Source organism: Rhinolophus sinicus, linkage group LG04, assembly GCF_036562045.2.
Source record: "Rhinolophus sinicus isolate RSC01 linkage group LG04, ASM3656204v1, whole genome shotgun sequence".
In the NCBI taxonomy this organism is placed as follows: Eukaryota; Metazoa; Chordata; class Mammalia; order Chiroptera; family Rhinolophidae; genus Rhinolophus; species Rhinolophus sinicus.
The window spans coordinates 186,035,611-186,053,032 of NC_133754.1; the positions used below are offsets into that span (position 1 = coordinate 186,035,611).

The 17,422-nt window shown below is 55.1% G+C and overlaps 1 protein-coding gene across 5 annotated transcripts; it reads left to right on the top strand.

Moving 5' to 3' along the window:
- The first annotated feature begins 1,492 nt into the window (after positions 1 to 1,492).
- GFI1B (growth factor independent 1B transcriptional repressor) lies at positions 1,493 to 12,478 on the top strand. 5 transcript variants are annotated; one of them, XM_074331253.1, is made up of 7 exons: positions 1,493 to 1,606; positions 7,598 to 7,717; positions 8,155 to 8,295; positions 8,804 to 9,075; positions 9,679 to 9,816; positions 10,754 to 11,018; positions 11,646 to 12,478. In XM_074331253.1, the coding sequence occupies exons 2-7, from the start codon at positions 7,618 to 7,620 to the stop codon at positions 11,822 to 11,824; spliced, it is 1,095 nt and encodes a 364-aa protein (XP_074187354.1). In that variant the 5' UTR covers positions 1,493 to 1,606; positions 7,598 to 7,617; the 3' UTR covers positions 11,825 to 12,478. The 5 variants fall into 5 exon arrangements, with proteins under 5 accessions (XP_074187354.1, XP_074187355.1, XP_074187352.1 ...); XM_074331254.1 differs by having other exon boundaries at positions 1,576 to 1,606; positions 8,152 to 8,295; XM_074331251.1 differs by lacking the exon at positions 1,493 to 1,606 and adding an exon at positions 6,567 to 7,377.
- Positions 12,479 to 17,422: the final 4,944 nt, after the last annotated feature.

The window sequence follows — 17,422 nt, forward strand, 5'->3', positions numbered from 1 at the left end:
TAAAAGCCCCAAGAAAATCCAGGAGGTATTTCAATAAAATAACACTCAGTGGAAGAAGACCCACCAGTTTACAATAGCAAAATATGGATGTGTGCGTAGGATGAAGTGAGAACATGAAGGAATGGGGACTGTCAAGTTAGGGGAGACTTTTTTCTTGGTGTCGTGGAAGTATTTTCCAAGTTTTCTGCATAATGACAAATGGTTACGGCTGACTTTTGGCAATGTGCAACATCCAAAGGATATTCTAGATGCTTCCACTAATCCCGCTCTGGCAAGAAGAGAGACCCAGGGCTGGGGTCTCCTGTGAGCAGCCTGGGGTTGCGCCCTGAGCCCAGCGGCCCCTCGCGGGCCCAGATGACAGCCAGGCTAGCACTCACTGAAGGGCTGGGCTCAGCTGGGACAGACCTCGCGTGAAACCCCGTGAAACCCCGTTTCTCTTCCATCGGACCTTGGACTTGCACTTTAAGTTGGGGCTTTCTGTCGCCACACTTGATTTCTTTATGAGGGAAACATAATCTCTCCAGCACTGGGCTGGAAGAGCATGCAAATCAGCCTAACAGTGCAGTGTTTTGTGAGTTCTTGTCTTATGCAAAACCTCCTCCTGAAATAAATTAGTCATCCTGTTAGCCAGCGGAGGAGGAGAAGGTGTGGGGTGTTGGGGATGGGATGAGGGGCTGGGGCTCCGTGTCCAATGGGATGAAGTGTTTGAGACTGGCCGTCCCTGCTTTCCCCACGGTGACCGGGATCGCGCTGGAGGCCCCATGGACCTCCGCTGGTCTCCTCCGCGGCCAGCAGATGGCGACACAGGCCTTGGGACCCAAGGGCAGCCTGCCTGTGGGCCTGAGCCGGCTGAGGGTCTGGCTGACTGTTCGCTACCACACTCGACTGCTCCTTCACCCTTTCTAGGGTCAAGTCCGGGGACGCATGAATTTGACCTTTCTTCTCAAGGGTGACCTCTGCAAGGAAAAGAGAGACCTCTCTAAGAGCCACAGGCAGCAGCTCGCTAGCCAAGTTCTTGTAGCAGAGTGTTCCTGGCTGGAGATGGTAAACCAGTGCAGGGAGAGGAGGGAGGGTGAGACGGAGAGAGAGAGGAGGGAAGAAGGAGGGAGGGACGGACGGATGGAGGAAGAGAGGAAGGAAAGAAAAGAAAGAAAAACTAAAGATAGTTATAAGTCTCTATACAAAATCAGGTTTATAAGTAAACCATTCCATTTTGTTTTAACTTTCATTTTTAGAATATAGTAATTCAGCCATCACTTTCTTTTCATCTAGTTGTTACTCAAAATTTCCGGGAGAAAAGAGTGCAGCCCCAGGAGCCCAGGGTTGGAAATGAATGGGCGCCCTGAGTCCTGGGAAGCTTTGATAAGCAAATGCAGCCCCGCGCTGCCGCTCTCTATTGGTTGGCCCTTCACCGCCAGATTTTGACACAAATAATCAGATTGAAAATCAGGGAGGGGAACAGAAGAGGGGGGGAGAGAGAGAGAGAGAGAAAAGGAGAAGTATCTATTTGTGCAGAGAGTCACAGAGTTGACAGAGTTGAGCCAATCCCCAGAGAGTGGCTGGGAAGTCCCCACTGCAGGACCAGGACCCCCAGGACTCCGGACAGGTGAGTGCTGTGGACTCGTCCCTGCCTCTTCTTTTCCATTTGCATGTCTCACTTAGATTGTTTCCAGGCAGGTTACCTAGTCCCTTTTGCACTTCTAGGAAGAATGAGGTGGGCTGGCAATCTCTCTTACGGGATGTAGCTTTCAGCCCTTGAAGCGGGAGAAGCAGGGCTGAGGAGACAGTATGTGAGATGCTGTGAGCCTGCACAGGAATTACGCCTCCCGGCGAGAGTACATAAGCACCCTTTTCAAAACTCATTCAAAACTGGATGCACAGATATTACCTACACGCACGGAGTGATACCCACACCCCAGCTGTCCCAGGACCTGGGCAGAGAGCGGCATGACACACGCTGAGCTTGAGTTGGAGCTCTGTCCCGGGGGCACGCTGACCCCTCTTTGTCTATAAAGTAAGAGAGTGGGATTGAGGTAACTCTGAAGGAAGTTCCAGCCCCAGCGTCCATGGTCCCAGATGACCATCACCAAAGTTCCTGGGACCCCGAGAGTGAGACGCCCTCCCATCCAGAGCCTACTGACGGGAGTGGGGAGGCTGCCCTCTCCACTGCACTCCCCACAACCTCCGGGAACAAGAGCGTGGGCCATGGGGAGTGGTGTCACAGTTTTTTCTACCTTTTTTGGGGGGCGAAAAAGCAAGTTAGAGACTGGGCGTTTGGGGAAAGGTGCTTTAAAGTAGGGCTTCTTAAGGGGGGACCGTCCACGAAATTGCCGTGAGTACATTCTTCTGGGGAGAAAGTCCACAGTTTTCATGAGCTGTGTGTTGGGGGGTTCATTTGCGGTCTCTGGATTGGACCTGAGCTGTATCTGCCCTCCAGGGTTCCTGGCTCCTGCACCCTGCTTCGTGGGCAATGGGCAGATTTCAGTCTTGGCGGAGTGGCGGGTTTCTTGTCCTTAGAGCTGGCACAGAAGAGATTCTCGGATAAGGAGATGAGGTCTCTTCCAACTCAGATTTGGGGGTCAGTATATACGCTGGTTCCCTTGCAGAAAGTTCTTGCGGACCATCAGAAAGCTACCGGGGTGAGTTAGATTGGATTGAGGGAGTCACTCAAACCCCATGCAGACCATTTTCTGGAGGCTTCAGGAGGTGGGCTTGGGGGTGCCTATTGGAGAGCACGAGGGCTCTGGGGCCAGATCACCCCGGATCACCCCCCAGGAAAATAGCCTGATCACATGTGATGCTTCACTGGGACATAACCTCTTAACCCTTTTCAGAAACAATAGAAAACCTTACCACTCTCCTCCTTAGTCTAGAGGGAGGTTTTTGTTCATTTGTTTCCAGGAATTCAGGCCAGTGGGAGCTGCTTTAGTCCCTAATTCAGAAATGCTCGGGAAATGTCTTGTTCACTCATTGTTGTTTTTACTAAGATAAACTATACATAACATGCAGTTGACCATTTTCACCACTGGAAGCGTATAGTTCAGAGGCATTAAGTGCATTCACATTGTTGTGCGACCATCACCACCATCCATTTACAGGATTTTTTCATCTTGCAAATCTGAAACTCTGTCCCCATTAAACACTAATGCCCCATTCCCCACCCCCACCCCCAGCCCCTGGCACCCATAATTCTATTTTTGGTCTCTATGAATTTGTCCACTCTAGGGACCTCATATAAATGCGATCATATGGTATTTGTCCTTTTGTCACTGGCTCATTTCGCTCATAATGTCTTCGTGGTCCATCTGTGTTGTAGCAAGTGTGAGGATTTCCTTCCTTTTTAAGGCTGAATAGTATTCCATTGTGGGTATATATCACATTTTATTTTATTTATCCGTTGATGAACACTTGAGTTGCGACCATCTTTTTGTATTGTGAATATTGCTGCTGTGAACGTGGGGGTACAAATATCTGTTCAAGTCCCTGCTTTCGATTCTTGTGGGGATACACCCAGGAATTGATTCACTGGCTTTTGACGTTGCATTCTCTGAATGTAGGAGACCTTAGAGACCTCCTTCCAAGTTTCAAATAAAAATAATGACCACTCTCTGCTCCGGCCCCTAAAATGACCCGCACTCACTTCCTCTGACTCCTACATGGAAAGATTTTTTTCTTTGTTTCTGTTTCCCCTTAAGTCACGTCTTTAAACATAAAGGAAGTCCAAAGGGTCCTCGGTAGCCAACTCTGAGAAACAACGGAGTCTTACCCAACCCTCCCAAAAAGGGAACCCAAGTGATGAGTTTCTCAGTCAAGGTGGGTCAGTCCCGCGCTCAAGGTCAACGAACTGTGCATGGGATTTTAGAGCAAAAGGGAAGTGTAGAAATCTTAGTCCAACCGTCCCTTCTGAGAGATAGGAAAACCAAGGCCCAGGTTGGCGGCTGATGTGGTGAGGCTCAAGGTCACAGAAGCAGACAGCCCTACGGAAGCCTGCCCCAGGCACCTCTGTGTGTAGGGAAATCACAGACGTGCTGCTCCAACTCCATCTGGAAGTTGGGTGCAGGGTCGCTCCCTCACTTCAAAAGCTTCAGCCGAGATTCTGACTCAGGGTCAGGGGACCCTCTATCAGGATTGGGGGTTTTTGAAGAGATGTTAACAGTGAGTCTCTTTCCGGAGTCCGATACCATCAAGGTCTCTGTTTTATGAAGAAATCTTCAGCTTCTTTCATAATCTCTGCTCTTAGCTCTTTCTCAGAACGGGTTTAAGTGAATCAAAACGGTGTGGTTGTTAATTAACTACCATCTAGGTGATTGGTTCCTGTTTTTTTTGTTTGTTTTGTTTTGTTTTTTAAACTCCACTAACAGAGTCCAAAAGGAAGTTCCGTGGGTGCAGGTGGCCCCCATGGTGAGCTCATGAACCTGAGAGAGGGTTATTGTGTGTGGTCCTGAATTCAAACCAGCAGACGTCTAGGGTCTCCTCAGGGTCTGAGCCCAAGGGAAGACCAAAGCTTCCCAAAGGAAGTCTGTTCTCTCACCAAAACACTTCAAGAATTGCTGTCGGGCCTCCTGGATTCTGGAAAAGAGGCAGAACTCAGGGGGATTTGGGTTTCCCACTCTTTTGCCCCCAACAACCAGCCTCCCCTCCCTGCTCCAGGCAGGCTGTCTTCATCCAGTGCTGAAGGACCACAGGGCGATGAGCCCAGCACGGGGCCAGAGGTCAAGTTCTCACAGGACGGGCACTGGCCTGGCTCTGCTGTAAGACTCTGGCAAGCCCCTGTCCTTTCTTGGCCTTGTGTCCCCCGTGACCTGGGAAGGCAGTCACGGCTTCTCTTAACCCCAGCAGGGGTTGGATTTGGATTTGATAACATAACACACCAGGGAGCTTTAAATGCCCCATTTCCCTCCTTAGCATGTCAGCTCAGTTCCCTCCAAACTAAGTGCCCACCCCGTGGTCTGGCGGTCACAAGCCTGGAGGCCTGGGTGACTGAGTCCCGCTCTGCCCTGGGACTGTGAACCAGTCTGTCGGTCTCAGTTCCTCCTCCATAAAATGGGGTGGTAGTGGCTCAGCTCACTGCCAGGACTAAGCAGCTGGGACGAAGTGGCGCAGCTGCAAGGGTTTCCTAGAGTTTGGGCACAGCGGCTTCCATGCCTGCCTTTGGTTCTGATTGATTTACTAATAAATTACTATGTAAAAAAAAAAAAATTCATCTTTTGCTAGAGAGAGCCCATGGCCCTGGGAGGCCGCCCAGGACAAAGGGCGGGGGGAACCCAGCTCCCTAGCTCTCTCCCAGCGTGTGGGGGTCTCCTCTCAAACTGCCCAGGGTCTGGCCTCCCCATGGGGTTCCTGAAGCCAAGACCTAGAAGGGGGAAGGAAAGGGGCTGTGGGGAGCCCCAGCAGTGGGGGGGGGGGGTGGCAGGAAAAAGAATGTCCCAGGGAGATAAGGCCACTGTGGTCGCCTGGCAAGCCTGGGGAGGACAGCAGGGCCGGCGAGCCTGTGAGGTCAAAATCTGACAGCTGGACGGGACCCCACCCCCCATTTCAGAGCCCAGAGGGGCAAGGGCCTGGAGCATGTCCCTGCTCCTGGCCAGGGCTTGTTCCCGTCCTTAGAATGTGGGCTGACATAGCACCATCGCTCGGTGCTCCCTGCAACCCAGGCACCACGGGAGCACTTCACACCCTCGTTGGTAATAAATGAAGGTCCTTTCTTCCCCCAGCAATCTCAGGGGGTGGGGCAGTGATCTGGACACTGAGCTGCCGCAAGGAGGGCCAGGCCTGGGCTGGCCCCCAGGCAGAGTGGCCTCAGCCCACACTCCGGATGCCCCTGGGTCCCTCTTCTGCCTGACTCTGGGTCATCCCCTTGGGGAATGGGTGACTCCCAGCCCTGCTCCAAAGGCACAGCTCCAAGCTGCCCTCTGTAATCTCCCTCCTCCAGTGGCCTTATCTCCCAGGCCCTCTCTGTTGTTCAGAAGCAGCCGTGATCCCTTTCCCGCGGTTAGCCCTATCGCTCCTGCAGCCCTGCACGGTGGCCGGCCTCAGGCGGGAGGGCGTCCTCTGCGGCCTGGGGAACGAGACCAGCAGGGAAGCCGAAGGGACGCCCCGGCTGAGCATGTCCTCCGAGCTTCTTCCTAGGCTCAGCGGCATGGGGGTGGGGAGGAGAGAGGACCACCAGAAGATGCTCTCTGGGAACAGGGATGTGAGACGTTGGGGGCGGCAGGAGACGCGCCATGCCCCAGAGCGCTCTGCAGGGGAAGCAGTGGTCCACGTGGTCCAGCCACTCGGGACAAAGGGCAGGTCTCTTCACTGACTGGGTCCTCGGTGTCCTCCCGAAGCCCCTGCCCAGTAGGTTTGGTGATGGGGCTTGGCTGGCCGGCCCACTGCTCAGCTCCTGGAGTTGGGGACATTGGCCTCTTTGTCCATATCTACAGAGACCACAGGCCTCCCGGTGGGGTGAACTGGGGATCCTCTCAGCCTTGGGCCACACACACAACTCCAAACCTCCCCTTACCCCCAGAGAGAGAGAGAGAGAGAGAGAGAGAGAGAGAGAGAGATCTCCTCCCTCTCTGGGGACCAGACTCTGGGTTGGGGCCAGTCAAGGGGCAGCGTGCTCTGGCTGTATCAGCTTCCAGCTTGCAGAGTAATGTGGGTTTGTGATAGAGGTGGCCTTCTTTGCTGCATCTCGCCCACCAGGCTACCCTTTGACAGGCAACCGCACATAGGAATCTCTCACCACTACTATAAGCCTGGATGCCTCACTTGGCAGAAGAAGGACTAGAGAGGCCCAGAGAGGTTAAGTGTCTGCCCCAAAGTGCACAGCAGGTGAGCTGGGATTCTAACTCATGAGCCTCTGTCTCCACAAGCTGAGCTGAGACCACCTCTCACCAGCATCCAAAGGCCCATCCAACAGAATGCAAATGCAACAGGATACAGCCAACAGGACGCAAATGCAGGTTTCCAGATGCAGGGTCCACAATGTGTCATATATGGAGACCCCATTCCCTTCCTTTGCTGGGGCATGCAGGCAGGAGCAGGCTGGCCCTGAGGTTTCCTAGAGGTTGCTGTGTTCATTTCCTAGCCTCCCTAGTGAGGGAGGTTAGGATTTAGTTGCCATAACAAAGTACCACAAACTGACTGGCTTACAACAACTGGAATGTGTTCTCTTGGGGTTCTGAGGTCTCTGAAACCAAAATCAAGGTGCCAGTCAGGTTGGTTCCTTCTGCAGGTTCTGAGGGAGCGTCTATTCCGGCCTCTCTCCTACTTTCTGGCGGTCTCCAGCAAGCCTTAGCTTCCTTGGCATGTCGCTGCTCTACTCCAGTCTCTGCCTCCACCTCCACATGGATTCTCCCTGTGCGTCTGTGTCGGCGCCCAAATTCCCCTCTTTTTGTAAGGACTTATAAAAAGGGTCCACCCTAACCCAGTACGACCTCATCTTAACTTGATCACATCTTCAAAGACCCGATTTCTAAATAAGGTCACAGTCACAGGCTCTGGGTGGCCATGAACATCTGGGGGATGCTCCTCAACCGAGGACAGTGGATTCTGACTTCAGGAGGACAAATGTCCTCTGATCCCTCCTAACCGGTCTCTCCCTGCCCCCTTGTAGGCGTGAGGTGCAGGCTGACAATGCCACGCTCCTTCCTGGTGAAGAGTAAGAAGGCTCACAGGTACCACCAGCCCCGCGCCCGGGACGATGAGCTAGTCTGGCCTCCTGCCCTGAGCCACGGTGAGTCAGAGCGCGGCTGGCCCCTCGGGGCTCCCCGCCTTGCCCCCGTGATGAAGGCGCAGCAGCAGCTCACTGGAAATAGCCCGCCTTCCCGGCTTGGGACAGGAGGAGCTCAGCCCATGTTGATTGAATGACTGTGCCCCTGTGGGACAAGAACAGCATCAGAGCTGGTCCAGATGAGGGCGTGGGAGACCTAGCTGGGGGGCCGATCTAGGGCCAAGGTCAGGTGTCAGCGAAAAGCGAGACTCGTCTAAGAGTTCTCCAAGGGAACTGGCCTCCACCGCTTCCCCCATCCTGGCAGAGCCCCTGAGTGTCAGCAGCCAGAGGCAGCAACAAGCAGGGGTCGCTCTGGGTCCCCCTCCTCTCAGGGAGGGAGTCCTCCCCCTGACTCCCCGGGGCTGGAGCAGGGAGCTGATGGTCCTGTCTCCCCACAGCAGCCAGAGACCAGGGCCTGAGCAACGCTCCTGCTCTCAGCACCCTGTTCCCGAACCAGTGCCTGGACTGGAGCAACCTCAAACGGGAGCCGGAGCTGGAGCTGGAGCTGGAGCCGAGCTTGACCAGGATGGCCTCAGCACCAGGTACGTGGCCTCAGCACCAGGCACGTGGCCTCAGCACCAGGCACGTGGCCTCAGCACCAGGCACGTGGCCTCAGCACCAGGCACGTGGCCTCAGCACCAGGCACGTGGCCCCAGACCGCCGGCCGTTCCCCAGCGAGCACAAGGGGAACGGAAGGGGAACGGGCGCCTGGAGGCAGAGACCCTGGGAGTGGAGGACTCAGGAAGGACCAACAAGGTTGCCTGGATGCCATCTGGGTCTCGAGCTTCTGCTTGGACCCCTCCTGGATGGGAGCTCATTTCCAGACGAGCCTCCAGTGTGGGGTTCAGAGGGCAGGCCGACGAAGTGGGTGAGGTGGGCACTCTGGGATGGGGACACTTTGGGTCTGGAAACACTGAGGAACCACAGTAAGGACCCACATCCCTCACAGTAAATGTTTGAGACTCAAACACTGAAATCCTAAGCACCTAGTAGGGAGGGGGTACCCGATTTTTACATGAGTCACCACCAGGCCTGTGTCCCACTCCACAGAGGGTCCTGCTGTGATGTCCCGGCCCCAGGACGGGGACTTGCCACTCTCCGACTCACCCCCGTTCTACAAGCCCAGCTTCTCCTGGGATGCCCTGGCCTCGTCCTACAGCCACAGCTACCAGCAGGCCCCCTCCACCATGCAGTCCGCCTTCCTGGAGCGCTCCGTCAGCCTGTACGGCAGCCCTCTGGTGCCCAGTGCCGAGCCGCCCTTGGACTTCAGCCTCCGCTATTCCCCAGGCATGGACACGTACCATTGCATGAAGTGCAACAAGGTGAGCAGGGGGTGCAGGTGGGCTCACGGGCCCTCCTCCGCATCCCATCCCCGGCACGTTGGCAGCAATGGGTGTTCATAGCTGGGTGTCCCCTGTGCTGTGCATCTTGGGGCCTCAAGGATTCACAATGTTCATTGTCACCACTCACTGAGCCCTGACCATGTATGTGCCCGGCCCAATGCTAAGCACTTGACATGCATGAGCCCCAGGAGGTGGAAAAGGGGCTAAGGTTCAGAAAAGTTGAGTCACTTGCCCAAGAACACACAGCAAGTAGATATCAGAACCAGCGTTCCACCTGGCTCTGGCCAACTCCAGTTCTTAACAAGTAGGCTATTCAGCCACTAGATAGGGCTGGAGGGAAGGGGGGGTGGCTTCCAGGTCCCCCAGCCCCCATTTTATAGAGAGGAAATCCAGCCACAGAGAGAGAAAGGTACCTTCCTAGGACACACAGCACATACCCCAGAACTAGCAATTCAGGGCCCCTTCTCCTATACGCCCATCTGTGCCTGGAGCTGGGCACGGAGTGGGGGTGGAATGGCCGTGGGACCCTGGCCTGGCTCCCTCTCTCCCCCCAGTGCCCTCATGCTCTGCCCCTGCCCCCAGGTGTTCTCCACCCCACACGGGCTTGAGGTGCACGTCCGCCGCTCCCACAGCGGGACCCGGCCCTTCGCCTGTGACGTCTGCGGCAAAACCTTCGGCCACGCCGTGAGCCTAGAGCAGCACACGCACGTCCACTCCCAGGTGGGCAGCTGGCCAAGCACAGCACCCCCATTCCCTCTCCCTCTCTGTGTTCCTCCCAGGAAGCCCCGGGGACTCTGGCTGCCCCTGGGGGTGACACAGGTCGGGGGTCGCTAACTCTCTGCCTCCCGGTCTGGGTCCCCAACACCCACTCTTAATACACTTGGCTTCACACACTATTGGAAGAGACTCTTGGCCCAGGTGGGATTTCAGGGGCTGCACGATGTCTGTGACGCTCAGAAACGCCTCCACCCCTGGGTTTGAGGCCCCGAGTCTTAGAATCCCGGAGTCAGGCTTAAACATTCGTCTCATCCCACTTGGCCCTACTTGAGGCAGAAGCCCCTTCTTTAGTATTCCATTCCGGGAAAGCATCTGCAGCCGACCGGAGTTGCTAACAGCTGGGTAAATATAAAAAGGTGGGAAAAGCAGCAAATGAATGCGAGGGCCTCCACTCGTGAACACATGCCCATTGCCGGCCCCGTTCTCTACCCCCAATCCTCCCGACGGCCCTTTGAGGTCATTTCTGTTACAGATGAAGCTGAATCTCAGGGAGGTTAAGTGACTTGCCTTCCATCAGGTGGCTAGTAAGAGGCAGAGGCCAAAATTGGGCCCCCATAATCCAGACTCTTACCCAAACCACTGTGCAGCCCATGACCATCCCTGTGTCAGGGAACTCACTCTGGGTTAAGGAACGTGAAATGTGAATCCCCGAAAAAAACTCCTAGATCACTTGGTCCATCAGTCAGTCAACAAACATGCATTGAGGCTTATTGTGTTTGGGAGACTGTGAAAGTTACAAGGAAAAATTCCACAGGCAGCTACTCAGGCCCCAAGCCTCAGCCCCTCCTGGGAGGCAGGAACGGGGTGGGGGGGGCATGCCCTGGGTCCTATTCCTCCAGCTGTCCTCGAGGCCACCCCAATGGAGTGTCCTGTTCCTCAGGGGATTCCGGCCGGGTCCAGTCCTGCGCCCAGCTTGGCAGTCCCGGGTCGCGAGGCCCCGCCTGCGTCTGACCCCCCGGGGCCTCGTTTCCTCCGGCAGGAGCGCAGCTTTGAGTGCCGGATGTGTGGCAAAGCCTTCAAGCGCTCATCCACGCTGTCCACCCACCTGCTCATCCACTCGGACACCCGGCCCTACCCCTGCCAGTTCTGTGGCAAGCGCTTCCACCAGAAGTCGGACATGAAGAAGCATACCTACATCCACACAGGTCAGGCCGGCGGCCCAGCACTCCACCCCACCCGGCCCAAGTCCCGGGCCAAGCCCCCCAAGGCCAAGCCTGTCCAGGGCCCAGGCATAGCTTCTGGGCACCCCTACCTTTCACTGTTAAAAGGTCCCAGCTTTAGGATGAGGGTAGGATGAACTTACACAGTGGAGGACTCCCTTCCAACAAGAGGGCTGGATGCACTGTGTTATTTAAGTTCACTTAATATGTAGAAAAAAAACTGGAAGGAAACAGCACAAGTCAACACTGGTGCTCTCTGGGTAGAAGTGACACCAGCCGGTGAAGTTTTCATGCATTCGTTCATTCATTTCTTTATCCATTCATTCCTCGGCTGTTTTGCACCAGACCTTGTGCCAGGTGCTGGGTTATATTAATAAACAAGATGGATCCAGTGCCTGCCCCAATCCGGGTACAAATCAGTGTGTGTGTGTGGGGGGGGGGGGGGGGTCATAATTGTATTTTTTGCTTGTCTCCCTTTTCTAATGGTTTTCTAAAGTGAATGTGGGTTGGCTGTGAGATAAAAACATAACCAAGTTCTGCAGAACAAAAGCAGGGCCTCAGGGCAGCAGGCCCTGTGCAGACGGCCCTGACCCGGTCCTTGCTGCCCCACAGGTGAGAAGCCACACAAGTGTCAGGTGTGTGGGAAGGCCTTCAGCCAGAGCTCCAACCTCATCACCCACAGCCGGAAGCACACGGGTTTCAAGCCCTTCAGCTGTGAGCTCTGCACCAAAGGCTTCCAGCGCAAGGTGGACCTGAGACGGCACCACGAGAGCCAGCACAACCTCAAGTGAGGCTGTGCCCGCTCCCGGCTCCTGGCCCGCCTGTCCTGATGTCCCATCACCGGGAGGGAGGCCAGCTTCACGCACCCAGATCCCCAGTCTCCTGGAGGCAGCACTGGATGGGAGTCTTCCAGCTTGTGTTCAGACTTACAAAAGTGCTGTGTGACCTTGGGCAAATTGCTTTCCCTCTCTGGACCAACATCTCTGCTGCCAAGTGTGGGAGCTGGGTTGGGTGTTTTCTGAGCTGAAGTTGTCTACAGGTGTAAAAACTTGGGTGCCTTCCCCAGGGCAGAGCCCAGAAGGCCGAGTAGCCCCAGGTGGACAGGGGTCCCAAGAATAGACCAGTGCTGGGACCCACAGAGAAATCCCTCCCCCTGCCTGCTGCCCACCATGCTGGGGCCTGGTCCCCTTGTTTTTAGCGGGCTTCTTTCGGACTGCCATGGACGAAGGGCAGAGCTGCCTCCTGCCCCAGTGGGAGGCCTAGCACCCCTCTGCTTTAGCCAGACATGCTGGCTGTGCCCCACTGCTGACCTGCGCTCAGCTGGCCATGGGGAGCGGTCTGTGTGGGGATAGTTCTGCTGTCTGAGCATGGGGCTGGAGAAACCAGAAGTTATTGCTGTCCAAAGCCTCTTCCCCTCAATTGCTGTAAATGGAAATAAAGACACAAATTTCTTTACATTTGACCAGTATTTATTAAGTGCCTCCTGCATGCAAGCTAGTGTGTGAGGCTTTGGTGAGGGGTGGTGGGGAGCTTTGAAAGCAGAGAAAGCTAGGCAGTTGCTCTCAGATGAGTTGGGAGACGTGTGCCCAGAGCAAACAGGGATGGGCTGGACCAGGAGCATAAAGAGTCGGTGTAGCAAGACCGCAGGGAAAGGCAAGGTTAATGTAGTTGGAGGCTGTGTCCATTTCCTGTGGCTGCTGTGACAAATCACCACAAACTTAGTGGCTTCAAACAACACAAATCTATTCTTTTACAGTTTGGCGGTCAGAAACCCAAAAGGGGGCTAAATTCAAGGTGTCAGCAGGGTGCATTCCCTCTGGAGACAGACAGTTTCCTCCGTCTTTTTGGACTTCTACGTCCTCCACATTCCCCAGCTTGTGGCTGCTTCCTCCGTCTTCAAAGCACATCACTGACATCTGCTTCCATCATCCCGTCACTTCCTGGGCTCCCCTTCCTGAAAGGACCCTGTGATCGGGCCCACCTGGCTGACCCAGGCTAAGCTTTCCATTGCAAGGTCCTAACGTCACCACTGTGGCAGCCTGGATAGTGGCCCCCAAAGAGGGTCCCTGGATCCTGCAGGTATTACATGAAATGGCAAAAGGGGCTTTGCAGATGTGCCTAAGTGAAGCCTGCCGCCCCCTCGCTAGCCGTATGACTTCAGGTGGAGCTCCCTCCCCTATAAAATGGTGGACAGCACAGTCCCTTCCTGTGTGGGTTGTGGGGAGGATTCCCTGAGACCGTATGTGATGAATAGCAGCGAGCAGGGCCCAGAACATGGTAAGTACAAGGCCCACGCAATGCCACCACCTCCCTGAGGCCCTCCTGGGCCACTCCAGCCAGAAGTTCTCCTGCCCCTGAGCACTGAGCTCCTTGGGCTCCTTACTTACGGCTCAGGACCCACTGAACCTGGACTAGCAGTTATCTCTGGGCAACTTTCCCCTCTGCTAGAAGGTATCCTCTCTGGGCTCCAGCCCTCAGCACCAAGCCTGGGCCTGGCCCACAGGAACGGATACTTCTAAACGTGTTACTTCTGGGTACCAAGCTGGTTTCCACCCATTCTCTCTAACTTGTGCAAGGAGGTATCATTATCCCATTTTAAGAGGTGGCAACTGAGGCTCAGAGAGGTCAGCCAACTTGCCCAAAGTCACACAGAGGACAAGTTCAGACCCGGGATCAGGGCATCTGCTTCCAAGTCTTTTTCGAGTCTCCATTTACCCTTCCTCTCAATGACACGCACAAAACATTCCTCTAGTCCTCACCTTTGCTGTGAACCTATGGGGTTCCGAGGCCCCTTGGAATGGGGACTCCCCAGCTCTGGGTTTGGCTGGGCAGGACCCCGATGGCACATTTCATTCCAGAGGCTCTTCCTGTTTACTTAGCCAGAATTCCCCTGAACAAACCTGTCTGGGGTACAAAGGGTGGGGTGGGTGTTCGAGATTTGCAGAGGAAGGTGGTCTGGCCTCCTCAGCCACCTCCCAGTTCATGACCTGGAGGCCCCACTCCTGGGCCTCGAGCAGCCAGCACACCAGAGCCAACAAAGCCTTGGAAACCCCCTGCTCCCTTCCTCCTCCTGCCCATGGAGATGTGAAGCCCAGAGAGGGAAGGGAATTGCTCAAAGCCACACAGCCAGGCCTGGAATGAGCTTCTGACCCCTGCGTAAGCGACCTCGCCCTGCACCTCCTAGGTCTGGGGAAGTGTGAGGGTGGGTGCTGGGGACACACACACATACATACACGCGTGCACACGCATGAAGGAGCTGCTTTGCATGCTCCTTGTTTGCTAAACAAAACCACACCAATATCAGGATTTTAGCTACTTCTGCAGTAGGGCGGGACCATGAGCTAGACAATGGGTCTTTCTTCATCTGCTGAGGTTCAAGAGCAGGATTTAGCTTGGGGCCCCTCCACAGAGTGCCCACAATGGTGTGTGTGTGGGGGGCACTGCAGCCTCAGAGAGTGGGGTCTGGCACCCCATTTGCACATTGCAGAGAAAGGGGGCCAGTGGGCAGGTATGGTGGGGGGGCTCCATGAAATCTGCTTCCCCAGGAGGAGTCAGCACTGTATGGAAGGGCCTGACTTGGGGGTTCCCCTCCTGTTTCCCCCCACACACACACACAGAAAGCAGTCATTGGGGTGGGGGGGCTACTCAGAGTGCGCCCAGCTCAGTCACCCTGTTGCGCCTTCCCCGCCCCCACTGGTCCCAGGCTGTCCCAGGAAACATGGCTTTCATAAGCAGAGCTACAGCCCCTTGAGAAGGCCCCGATGGCGCCGGCCCACAGCCAGTAGGAGCAGAGCTCCCTGCCGAAGTTCTGCTCTTTTCAGGATGTGGGGTCCATGCTCATCACACTGGGATGGGGGGACAACTCAGTAGGTGCAATGGGGCACCACCCAGCTGCTGTCTGTGATCATGGGGGTTCAGGCACCCCGTTTTCCACTTCCCATCCCACTTCCACCTCTGAAATTCCCACCATCTGAGTCGCAGTGTGTGAACTGGAAGGCACGGTCCAGCCCTGTGAAAGGACATGGCTTCCCTTTGCCACCCCAGGGCCCTGGACCCAGAGAGGGGAAGTGGTGGCCCTCGTCACACCTCCTGTTAGCAGCAAGGTCACACAGAATCCAGGTTTTCTGACTCCCCGTCCAGTGGCCTTTCCACCAGGATTGATTGCATGACACCAGTGGACTCTGTACATAGAATACGGCACAAATGGTGGCCGCTGAAATTGCATGAGATGGGGGGCTGTCAGACTTCTCAGACTGCCACACTGACCGCAACATTGAGGGCTGGGTGGGTGTGGAGGGGGCACATGAGACTTCAGGAGGGTGCCAGTAACGCCACCCAGAGTATCAGCCTACTCAATGGTAAATAACAAAGCCAGTATTTTGCTATTAAACCCGCCACATTAGGGCGCAGAATGCAACATTTGAATTCATTTTTGGATAAAAGGTCGGGTCAGCAGCTTCAGGCTACATCCCAGCCTCCCCTCTGCGTCCCGCTGGAAGGGGGGGAAGCCCTGCCCCAGAGCAGGCCACACCCCAGCAGGGTAGCCAGGCCCTACCAGCTCCAGGACCAGGTTCGCTGAGGCACAAGCTGGAAGATGCCCAGAGGTCTCCATGGAAATCACTGACCAGGATGGAAATGCATCTCCCAGGGTTGGCCCAGGCATTTGTGTGTGTGGCTGAGTTGTCCCCATCTGCCAGTGCCCCGAGTAGGGTATGTTGACCTGGAAAGGAGCAAGGGGAGGAGGCAGGGCTGAGGGGGCAGCGGAAGGACGTAGGGCTCTGGATTATCTAGAAGAATAGGACCTATTCTGAAAGTTCCCTAGAGCCCAAACATGGCTCCCCCTGCCCCCATCACCTAAAGACTCAAGTCCCAACTGCTGTGACCTAACCTGCACTGCCCTAGACAGGCTCCCACTGGGTGTGAGTGCAGGCTTCTCAAAGGGAAGGGGCAGGACAAATAAGGGGTGGCTATAGGGAACAGAAGAGACATGACCAGAGAATGATGAAGAATCTGGACTGGCCAGAAGTGTACGAAGCTGGAACAGCCGCAGGCAGCGGGGCAGAGCATGAGGCGGGCTGGGGGTAGCGGGAGAGCCAGGCCCAGCAATCTTCAAAGGCACCGAGCCATTGACTGCTTTGCAGACCAGGGGAAGAACTGAAGAGACATCAGAGCTGAGCTGTAGAAAGACGATCCATGGGGTGCATGGTGTGGCCTGGGGAGCAGGGGGGAGCCCTGGGGGCTGGAGGCCTGAGTCAGTATCAGAAATGCCAGCCGCACCTGATGTCAACTGAGCTCGTCCCCGGCTCCCTGCCGAGGCTGGTCAGGGAGGGGAGGGCCCCCCAGGAAGGGAGGACACACAGAACCTCAAGGCAGAACGTTCCCACTTCCCTGGGATTCTGTCTCTCCTGTTACTTCCCCAAAAGGCCTTAAGGGAATTCTCCATGCCATTTCTCACCCTCATGCCTCCACCTGGAATGCCCTCTTCCCTCCCCTGAACCCTTGAACCCAAGCTCAAGTGCCGAACTACTCAACTTGTGCTCACCCTATGACTCCTTCCCACTCCTAGGAATTTGAGTTAAAGAAATAGTCGTGACTGGGTACACAGACCAGCTACAGGACCATCTTCTGAAACCCCTGTGAATGGGGGAAAAAACTGGAACCACCCTAAACTCTCGTGAGAGGAGACTGGCTATGAGGCTGGCTAGGTGAGTCAGACGGTGGCGGTCGCGAAGTCACGGAAAGGACAGGGTGTGCTTTACAAGGACTGACCTGGAAGGGGCCTGGCGCTGTGTGGAGTAAAAAATGCTTTTCACGGTAGCGTGCCAGTTCTGTAAAAACAGCACAATGTGCATTTGCCGATGCCTAGAGAAACAAATCTGAAGAAAGTCCACCAAACCATTGATAGCAGTTGTTTCTGGGGGCCGGGAAGGAGGGTTGGGTTTCACCCCCAATGCTATCTGTAAAAGAGACGTGGATTTGTGTGTGTGTTTCACTGAAAAAAATGGAAAATAGATTTTGCAGAATAAATGTGTCAAAATAGGAAGCTGTTCATGATATCTTAAGTGAAAAAGTGGTTTAAAAAATCAGTAGGCAGCATGTGATTCCATTTTGTTAGTTACACACACATGGAAGGAAGTTTGCTAGGATAAAGGAGCAGCATATCAACAGGGGCCGTCGCTGAATAAAGGGGGTTGTGCGTATTTTTTTCTCCTTATTTTTCAGTATATTTTTCTGTAATGGGTATGCATGATAACATTATCACTGGTATTAAAAAAAGCCTCCCTCTACACAAACACCATTTCCCTGCCTTGCTGTCTCCCCCCCACCCCACCCCGCCCCAGCTGCTGGCCCTCCAGGCTCCCGCAGGGGTCCACGAAGAGCGCCACAGG

Bases quoted from the DNA above. Each gene is read 5' to 3' on its own strand.
- GFI1B (XM_074331250.1), top strand. From the start codon at position 7,290: ATGTCGCTGCTCTACTCCAGTCTCTGCCTCCACCTCCACATGGATTCT. The intron at 8,296-8,803 runs GTACGTGGCCTC...CCCACTCCACAG, and splicing joins CAGGATGGCCTCAGCACCAG to AGGGTCCTGCTGTGATGTCC. The intron at 11,019-11,645 runs GTCAGGCCGGCG...GCTGCCCCACAG, and splicing joins GCATACCTACATCCACACAG to GTGAGAAGCCACACAAGTGT.